At 48.0% G+C, this 10,489-nt stretch overlaps 1 protein-coding gene across 1 annotated transcript in view; it reads right to left on the bottom strand.

Annotated features, from left to right (window-relative positions):
• The window catches only part of Cdh13 (cadherin 13), a 952,185-nt gene that overhangs the window by 417,691 nt on the left and 524,005 nt on the right, over positions 1-10,489 (bottom strand). Inside the window, exon 5 of the mRNA XM_005345742.2 lies at positions 3,526-3,678. Coding sequence (XP_005345799.1) covers positions 3,526-3,678 — 153 coding nt within the window. The remainder of the gene's footprint in view (positions 1-3,525; positions 3,679-10,489) is intronic.

Below are 10,489 nucleotides of genomic sequence, written 5' to 3'. Positions count from 1 at the left end.
AGAGCTAGTTCCAGGACAGGCTCCAAAGCCACAGAGAAACCCTGTCTCGAAAAAAAATAAATAAATAAAAAAATAAAAAAATGATAGCTTTCAACACTGGTGTTCATTTAGCATCAAGCACAGCTGTATCTCAAGTTGTGTCTCATTCACCCACCCCGAGGCTTTCATCAGAGTTCGTTTGGGTAGATTTGGGGCGGGGGATCTGTTGGCACAAGGGCCCATGCATGCACGTGAACAGAGCTATTTAACTTGGAAACAAACAACAGCTATATCAGAGCAATTACGATGTCAATACACACGCCCACACATTCCCAGCTTTTGAAGCTTGGGAGAGGAGAAGCGAAAGTCTAGGTGTGTGGAGACCCCGGATGCGTGCTTTAAAGAAGCCTCTCCGTTCCCAGCCACATCGAACGTCACAACCAGAGTGGATCTGTCCTCAGTCTAAGACAGGAGGTTTCTTCCCAAGGAAATTCAAAGTGGGCAGGAGGTACTCCATCCTTGTGTTTAAGGATATCCCCCAAACAGTTCCCTGGCTCCTCCTCAAGGGCAAAGACCACAGAAGGGAGACTGAAAAGAGGAGCTGAGGTGGGGGAGACAGGGCATGAGAACCCAGGCTGCCAAGGCTGCTTGCTTCCGTAAGAATCAAAAGTGACAGTATTGCCATTGTTCTACCCTCGTTCTCCTGGGACCAAAACCCATTATGCCCAGTAGCATGGGACCTGCTGGTGGACGGGGACCCTAAAACACACCACCTAGTTCTGGGAGAGGCTGTCAGCTGGAGTTTCTGACACAATCAAACCAAGGGACATGGCTGACCTTACTCTGCCTGATGAACCAAGCCCTAAAGGCTGCTGTGACTGTCCTTCAAAGTCTCCTACCTCCAGGGAACTTTCTGACTGCTCCTGGAGATGAAGGCTGCTGTCACCTAAGGAGAAGGTTCACACTGAGGTGGGCCAAGTATGTGGTACCCAGAGTCTTCCCCAGGATATTAAAGGTTCCAAGCAAGGTGATATTCTATAAACTAATTCTAGATCTTACAAATATCAGATAGAGGCCATGAGGCCTTGGATAGCACACCTCACCTCCTATTCATTAATCTCTGTAGGAGGCAGCCCAGACCCCTACCGATTCTCATTCCCCAGGTCTCACAACCTGAGCTCCCAGGGTGCAGGCTCTTCCCGGCAGATCTCTTTTTCTTTATTTAATAGCCCCTAGCTCTTTACTCCTCTGGAGGACCCTGAGCTATGGATTCAGCCTAATACCCATACTTCATAAAGAAACAGCAAAACCACGACTCTTGTTTAAGATTAGAATGGAGCGAAGTTTTGCATTTGCCGGGTGTCAACAAGTCAAATGTGTTAGAAAATTACAGAACTTAAAATGCTTAAGAACATTCAAGAAAATGATGTTCAAGAGTAGCTCTGATCTAGGAGAACCTGCTAAGTGCTGGGCATTGTGCCAAGTGTTTGCAGAAGGAAACCCATTTTGCCTTGTATGGAGAGGCACCCACCACCCTCTGTGCGTTATGGAAAAATAACAGCAAGATTAGAGAGGGTGAGGATTGTCCAAGCTCACGTGGCTCAGGAGGAAGCATGGATCCGGAGGTTTGGATGATTTTGTTTTTGTCGTTATGGTTTGTTGGTTTGTTTTTGATCCCTGAACTCTTAGCTACTGAGCTCAGAAATCAGATTCACCATCTCCTGCCTCCTATCTGAACCATCACCAATATTCCATGATAGGTGTGAGGAGGGAAGGCAGTGTGTATCCATAGCCTGGTGCTGATGCTGACACAGACCAAGCCATCTCTGCTTATTGTCACCATCGGTGACAGCTGTGGGCCTAGCATCAACTTTTTACAAGAGCCAGATGAGATGGTTCACACAGCTCATCTTTGGTACACAGGGATGGGTGCTGCCCCCTGTTCAGAAAAGTCCCAGAAAGTCCTTGGAAAGACTTCTCAGGGGGGAAGAGGAGGCACCCATCTTCCTGGGACCAAGACCCAAGAACCTTCTAGCAGGTGGGGACCCCAGAGCACAACACATGGCCAGCAGCAGCAGACGCCTCTCTTGCCAACAATCTTCCATCTCTTTACTGAAATTCATGGTGAACAAGGCGGGTGGGCAGGGGGTCAAACTCAAAGCGTATATCCTCAAACGCAACCACAACCATGAGTTTTCTCCTCCTCTTTTGTTTCCTTCTCCCCAGCTCCCCCTTCCTTCCTTTACCTTTTCACATAATTTTAATCAATGGAACCATTGGTATATAATACTGACAAAGGAGTACAGACTCCGGAGAAGTCCACCAAGAGTAGCATCCCAGCCGGCAACACCCAAGAGGTCTGTATTTACAAGTCAAATGCGATTTCTTCATTAGAAATAGGGCGGGTACCTAATTTACTTATGAACTAATCTGAGACTTGAATTACACGAAACAAATTACATGCTTAAAACCAGTCCCAACACACAGTACTTTCAGAGCGTTCATGGTTTGCACAGCTGCCACAGGCAACCACAGCAATAGCGTCGCTACCACCGTTCCTAAGGAGACGTCCATTCTAGTAAGCACGGATGACTTTTACATGTTTCTTTGACTTTTTCTTTGACCGTGGCTCTAAAGGCATACCTGTCCTGATCCGTGTGAAGGACTACCTAACAAGCGAGGACATCGTATGTGTTTGCCTTCTGTTTTTGATCTTGAGTATTCCCATGTGACTGACACTTCCACATATTACTTCCTCACAGATATTTTAGAGGTTGACTTTCTATTTCTGTGTGTGCATGCACTTGCAAGTGTGTGTGCTTGTTGCGAGTGGGTGTGTATGTGGTGTGTGTGTGTGTGTGTGTGTGTGTGTGTGTAGTGACTGCGGAGGTCAGAAGAGGGTATTGGATGTCTGGGAGCTGGAGTTATGAATGACTGCGAGCTGCTGGACATGATATTGGGATCCAAAGTCGGTCCTCAGAAGGGCAACAAGTGCTCTCAGCCCCTGAGCTACCTCTCCAGTCCCCACTGCAATATTTGAAATGCTGCAGGAAGCTGCCTTCCTAAACACTCTGATGTCACACACACACACACACACACACACACACACACACACACACACACACACACTCCCGCCCCACCTTTTGCTGTTTGCTGTTTCACAATAAGAACCATGTCCTACATTGTACAAAACTGCACCGACTCCTTCAGATTTCATCAGGATGAATGTCTAAAGGTAGGATTATCTCGTCTGAGGGTTTGCACTGATCACCATCAAGTCTCTGAAAGCCAGACTTGGCCTGAGGGCTTTGACCTCCTCCGAATCACTCTCATTGGTCTTCACAGCCGAAGTCTGACGCTGGCTGGGAGGCTCTGATGATGAGCTAGGAGCCCCTCGCTGCTACCCTCTCCTTTTGTCCTCATGGAAGCACCTCAAGCCACACTTCTGTGGGTTTGATGAGGCACAGAAATAATGGGCTCAGTGGGAAGAAATCGCTCTGCCATCTACATCTTCATGCACAGGGTGAGCAGATACCCAGTACTCACTTGGTAAGTAGCAATCGTTTCTCTGTCCAGGGTCCGTGTCACGGAGACGCTGCCCGTGTTCTCATTGATTCTGAAAATTCCTTTAGGCTCTTGATCCACTCCTTTCCCAGTGAGCCGGAACTTGGACCCTTCAGGTCTGTCACTATCGACTACCTGATCGGAGAAATAGAGTGATGTTTAAGACAATCCGAAAGACACAGAGAAAGTCCATCACACATGCCCCTGACCAGTCCACTAGTCTCAGGTGCCAGCACAAAGCTGCCTGATGAACCAAGAGTGACCTTGCCCCAAAGAGCATCATGGTTTAGCTTTGTTTATACACTGGGGAAGTTTAGCATCGCTGAGGAGACCAGGGTTGATGGAGCAAGAAGGAAGAAGCCAGGAAGTACACACAGGAACTTGGATTATTTTTAATGGAGGAAGATTTGGTTTTCTCTGCAAACAAGGCTAAGTGTTGGTAGAAGCCCCACACTGGGCAGGCACTGGGTAAAGTTACTCCTTCGTTGCTAGTACCACCTACTCCCCTGCTCCCCTGGGTGCCAGGCTTCTGCTGAGAGAGGCGTTGTGTGATTGTTTTCTTTACGCTTCAGACAGTGTAATGGATAGAGCCAACAGAGGAATAGTAGTAAGCAAGCTGGCTGTGGTCACTATCTTACACCAATGAAAAGAGATTCTTCGGACACCACTGTGCAACACTGTCCTTCGTGATTGCTGCCCTTGTTTGGACGTCTGAAGACTAAGTGCAGAAGCTAAAGACAGAGGATGAGAAACAGTAAAGACAGAAACAGCTGGCAGGCGAGGGGACGCCTGGAAAATTCCAGAAACAGAGAGTCTCGAGCACACTCTGAGCAGAGGAGAGTTGACCGAAGGTAAGGATAAAAATGGGGGTCTTTTATGGCATGTGAAGTTGTGCGGTCAAGGAGAGAGCTGCCACGATACTGGTACAAGCTAGTTCTGTAGCTAGTTCTGTGTCCCACTCAGGGCCATATCTCAGGTCACTGTCGTATCAGAGCTGCCCATGCTAATTTGGTTATAACAAAACAGTTTAAAGACCACGACTGTATTAGATAACGGGGAGGCACAGATAAAAGAGGGATGATGTACGGCCAGCTGTAACTGCTTCACAAATGAACAGGTGTCTGGTTACGTCAGCACCTTCCAGGGGCAGCACAGCAAGTACCAAGCCTGCAATTCTGCACTCAAGCACCAGGTGGCAGTGGTGCCTAAGGCAGCCCGAGCATCATGGCGGATTACTAGGCAGGGCCAGTAGAGGAACATCAAGACAATTCCAGAAGACGGGTTTGGTTGCTTTTCGTGTCATTATTTTAAGATGTTCATTATTGAAATCTACTTAAGGTTTTAATTAAACACCAATTATCTCTGTTTGAGTTTTTAAGATTAATGGAAAATAGGATCATTAATGAGAGACGTGATTTTTTAGATGAAAAGATGTTTTAATCCTGATTTCATTGGAGCTAACCCACCACACAGTCCTTTCCTGAGCCCCCATCCCCCGCTTAGAGACTTCAGGATGTCAAAGACCCACAACTTCTCGGGCTTCCCGTTGAGGCTAGGGTCCACCATATTGTTCAGCTGACTACCAGCTGAGCAAATGTATTCATGCAAACATATCAGAACCCTACCTTCAAAGACAGGTCTTTACCTCTATGGTTCCCAGTTTCTGAAGGGGCTTAATGGGGACAATCACTAGTAGGGGTGGGGAGGGAGGTTGAGGGTTTAAAGATACAGTATAGTTGGGTGTGGTACTATAACAGCTTCTCAGGAGGCCGAGGCAGGAAGATCTCAAGTTCAAAGCTTGACTGAGCTATGGTGTGATTTAAAGACAGCTTTGGGGACCTTGGTGAGAGCCTGCCACAAAGTAAAACTTTGAAAAGAGGGCTAGGGATGTATGTTAATGGAATAGTCCTTGCCTAGCAGGGTAGAGGCCCTAGATTCAGCCTGTACTACAAAACCCCAAAACTAAAGAGCAAAAACGAGGCACCCAGATGGGGCCTGATAAATCAGCGCTAAGCACTGCAATTCCAATAGCAATAATTGCAATAAAATTACACTGCTGCTCATGGGTGAGATGGATCCCTCCAGGCATAAAAAGCTTCTTAGCCATAATGGAAAATGAAATACACTTTTTTTTTTTTTGAGACAGGGTTTCTCTGTAACTTTTGGAGACTGAACTGAAACTAGCTCTTGAAGACCAGGCTGGCCTCGAACTCACAGAGAGATTCACCACCACTGCCCGGCTGAAATCCACTTCTAAAGGGACAGATTTATTTATTTGTTTGTTTGTTTGTTTATTTAAATTCACAAACTTGTCTGGTTCTGGAAATGACTGTCCTAGCAAGGTGGATGGGACAGCTGGGCCCCTTGGATGCTTCCCTTTATATCACCTATGTGCATCCACGAGCTCCCCTTTCTGGCCCTAAGCACGCCTGAAAAGGTTAACCAGGAAGACAGTCTGAGCAAATGAACACCGTGTCCTAAAACTGCTGGGGTGTAACCCCATCTGAGGTGCGGCCCTGGTCCTATGGGCCTGCCACACACTGACTGGGGGTAAGGACCCACCAGGGAGGGCTTTCTTTGTTCTCTGTTCTCTCCTCCATCCTCCTTTGTTCAGAGAGGGTGGGGGCACAGAACCTTCTAAAAGAAGAGAAGCTCAGTGTGCCTCCTGGGGCAGACATATTCACAGCAAGCTGAACTGGAGACTTGGAAACTCTCCTGGGGAGGCTTTCCCTTGTACTGATAAGGTCAGGGTCACTGCCTCCTTCTCTCTCTGAGATCTTGAACCACTTGACCTTACGGAAGCAGAGTTTGCAGAGAGAGAGGGGGACTTGTTTAATAATAAGTGACTGTTGCTGGATCAGAAGGACTTATTCTCCAGGGGCACAGCAAGCTGCCAGTGCTGGGCCTCAGCTTAGCATTTCGCAGGGCTGTTTCTCTCTCTCTCCCTTCCTTCTCTCCCATCTTCTTTTTTCTCTCTCCTTCCTTTCCCCCTCCTCTGTAGAACCCAGCTTTTTAATCTCTGTGTGGAATCTGCCTCCAGTCCTCAGGGCTGTGTGTTGAAGGAACACTTACAGCCCGGTATAGTGTTCCCAGAGTATGGAACCCCGAGGGACACCAGCCCACGTGGAGGGCCCTGTTCTATCAACAAAAGTCCCTTGAGTTGTGGTTCCTGGTCAGCATCAGCATACCCTGGAGTAGGAGGACATGTCTATGCCTCCTGCCCTGAAACCCTGGCCCTGGAGAGTTGCACCATGCCTTGCTCCCATGGTGACTCTGCTTCACACTCAAGCGTGAGGACCAAGCACCTCTCTGGATGCTCCGGAAAGATTGCTGCCCCCGACCCACATACTCTCACCAAAGTGGGTTCCTGCTACTGCCTTCTGGAGACTTCTTTTGAAAATGAACCAGGTCTCTTTGTCACCTTCCATTTTATTTTTTATTTTTATTTTTTAGATTTCTTTATTATGTGTATAGTATTCTCAGTATTCTGTCTGCATGTATGCCTGCAGGCCAGAAGAGGGCACCAGATCTCATTACAGATGGTTGTGAGCCACCTTGTGGTTGCTGGGAATTGAACTCAGGACCTTTGGAAGAGCAGGCAGTGCTCTTAACCGCTGAGCCATCTCTCCAGCCCCCACCTTCCATTTTAAACATAATGATAGCAAAAGCTCTTCAAGCTGCTTCCCAGGAGCTCAGTGAAGCAGAGTGGATGTCTGTTCACATCACACCCTACCATCTTCAGCTGTGCCATAGGCACATGGGCTTGTAGGAGGTTGGAGAGAAAAGCGTGGGAATGGGGGACACTCTTCAGGGGAAACTGGGCACCCCTATTCAGACTCTAGCTATCTGACACTGCAATGGGACATGGCTGTCTAAGGAATCCACACCTGAGAACCACTAGGTTGATCTATTGAAAGAAAATTGAAAAAAGAAAAAAGGAAAAGAAAAGAAAGAATTCTTTACATTTTCAAGTGCACTTGGGATTTATGTTGGGCTCCATTTGCTGAGATCCCAGTGGGACTTTGCTGATACACTGAAGAGTCCCTGACTCAAGTTGAGAAGCTATCCTCCTCTTGGCTGAACTATTGTATCTTGGAAAGAGCTGGGGGGAAAGCTGGGGCAGGGAGAACTAGGGGGCAGGGCTGGGTAGGGGGAGCTGAGGGGAAGCCAGGGGTAGCTGGGTGGGGAGAGCTGGGCGGGTGAGGGGGGCTCATGAGATTTAGGATCAGAACAAACTTCACCCGAAAAGCTGAAACTTAGAAGACACACAAGGCCCCCTCAGAACAGAGAAACAGAGCTACTCAGGAGCAGATTGACCAGCTGGGCTGCCCTGGAGGAGATTCTCCCATCTGCCCAGCTGCCTGCAAGTCCTGCAGTCAGCTCCAGGGGTCTGCCTTTGGAGCGCTATCACCCACCTTCTCTAGGGTGGGCTTTTAGACATGTGGCTACCTTTTTAATAAGTCTATTCTACAAGCAGCCCGCTACCCCTACTCCTCTTAGTCACCCTATTAGATTCATTGGCTCTTCAAGGTAGGCTTCCAGACCGTTACATTTGTCTGCTGTCAGTTCATCCTCCGGGTTTGGTAGACGTGTGCTCACATCTCCCCAGGAAGAGCATCACGCGACACTCATCCAGTGCTTTGGGTGACTTGGGGTTTCCAGGCCACTGGTCGGTGGCACTGAGGCTGGAGAGATGTGTGATGTACAATACTTGCAGCCCTGAGCCCTGGCTTCACCTCACCAGGGGTTTGCAACTCAAGAATTGCCGGATTGTCCTTACAGTGCTGCACAGGGCTCCTTTAGGTCACCCAGGTGTGGCCGCCTGTGTCTCCCCTCCCTCTGACTCAGTCCTCTGGCCAGAACCAACCCTGCAGGCCAGCCCCAACAGCTGTTCACACCCGCTACTCTAAGCAGCTTTGCAATTAGCGGGCTTTGCCCATTACCCTTTGTAATTCAACAGTTCTCTGCACAGCGGGAATTTTTTTTTCTTTTCTTATCCTGGAGTTAGAATGGGAAAAAGTCGATGATGAGAAATAAGGACCCCAGGTGCCAACTTGCTAGAAAAGCCTAGAAACAGCATTCAGAGTCCTGCTGCTTCCCTGGGGATAGAGGCTTCTGGCTGGCTGTACAGGTGGGAGGAGGCAGCTGAATCCAGGGTGCTGACATCGGGACCCTCCGCTTTTCCCTGCTAAGGCTCATTTTCATCGCTATTTTCCGCTGAGATAACAGTGACATAAGGTGTGTATTTAAGGCACTGGCTTTTGGTGTGTGCTTGTGTTATGCCTTTGTGTGCATATGTGCAGTGTGTGTGTGAGTGTGTGTTTCTTTTCTATGTTTTCCTTTAAGACGAGGTCTTATTGTGGAGTCCTTGCTTCAGGCCTCCAAGTACTTAAATTACAGACATGTGCCTGGACCACATCTAGGCTTAAAAGTTTGGTATGTGAATTCACACACATACATAGGTGGCAGATTTAAGTGTTTTTTTTTTCATGAATTGGGTTCTTATATATGAGTTATTTGACACTTCTTTCTCCCAAACGTGCTTGGCATATATGTGTACATGTGGATATGTATATACCATTTTGGAGAGGGATAGATTTAGACTCCCAGAAAGGCTGTGCAAAGAGCCCACTGTTCCATGCACCTTCCTGCAGCTCTGGCTGCCCCCAGGGAGGAATGGAAACCCTCCAGGTGTGTGCCCTCCAGTGTCATTATTGCGTTGCTTTGGTTCCCCTCTCCCACCGCTGCTTTTAGTGAGTCTGCTTTAGAAATCATATTCATTGCATTTATTGGTTTAATGTGTGTGTGGCCACATGTGCCGCAGCACACATGTAGAGTCAAAGGACAACATCTGGGAGTTTGGTCTCTCCTTCAGTCTTGGGTCCTGGCGATTAAACTCAAGTGGTCAGGCAGAGGGCATGTACGTTTACCCACTGAGCCGCCCTGCTGGCCTGCTGAATGGGATTTTAGATAGCTTATTTTGTTGAGTTTAGATAGCATATTCTGGTGCCTCCTCACTGGCTCACATGCTTTTTTGTTTGTTTATTTATTTATTTATTTATTTATTTATTTATTATAATCATACTGAAATCGGTTGTCTTGACTTTGCATCCAGAAAATGGACAGACTGTCTCAGAACTATGTAGTCAAAGTCCTGTCATGGGAGCTCCTCGCTGAACCAGTTTCTGACTTCTGTCATCAGATTCTTGACACCACCCCCTGGAGAGGTATCTGCTTTTTGTCTACCTAGAAAAGTCGGTGGCACACAGGTGTTCACTAAGTGCCTGCGTTAGGCTTTAGTGGCTATTACAGGGTCTGCTGATGGGCCTCTGTGTGTCTCAGGTCTCTCTTCCCACTGCCTTGCCCAGATACAGCAATAAGGATCATTCTAAACACAAACCAAGTGTGGCCAGGCTCGTGCTCCGGTCAGCACTTCTGCAACTACCTATGGCTTTTGGGATCAAAGCCCAGGGTCCCTCCCAGATGTGTCTCCATCTGCTCTCACTCCCCCTCAGCCCGTGTGAGCTGGACTTGGCTCCCATGGTGTCTTCTGGGGACCTGGTCCATCTTCATATTCCTGAACTCAGTGCTGGGGGGTGGGGGAAGGAACCTCCCATTCCTGATTGCTTCATCTGCTCTGCTCCCTGGATGTTTGGCCTCACCTTCCTCTGAGTCCCAGGTCTCCTCATCTCAACCTAGACTGAGAGAAGGCCGCCTCTGTGGGTGTGGCAGACAGCCCTATTGTTCCCCGTGTCTGGTTTCATCTCACATTTTCTGGGCTTAGGGTTTGGAAGACATCAGATAAAGTTCTATAAGTGAAGAACTGCAACTTTCTTTGTATGTTTTTATATGGTCGCAAAGTGTTCTGTGAGCTCACAAATTTAAAGCAAAGGTCTATTGTCCTGATCTCTCTCTCTCTCTCTCTCTCTCTCTCTCTCTCTCTCTC

The sequence above is a fragment of the Microtus ochrogaster genome, chromosome 4 (assembly GCF_000317375.1).
Source record: "Microtus ochrogaster isolate Prairie Vole_2 chromosome 4, MicOch1.0, whole genome shotgun sequence".
NCBI classification, from domain to species: domain Eukaryota; kingdom Metazoa; phylum Chordata; class Mammalia; order Rodentia; family Cricetidae; genus Microtus; species Microtus ochrogaster.
Note: the sequence above shows the minus strand (reverse complement) of the source record. Positions and strands in the feature narration are given on the sequence as shown.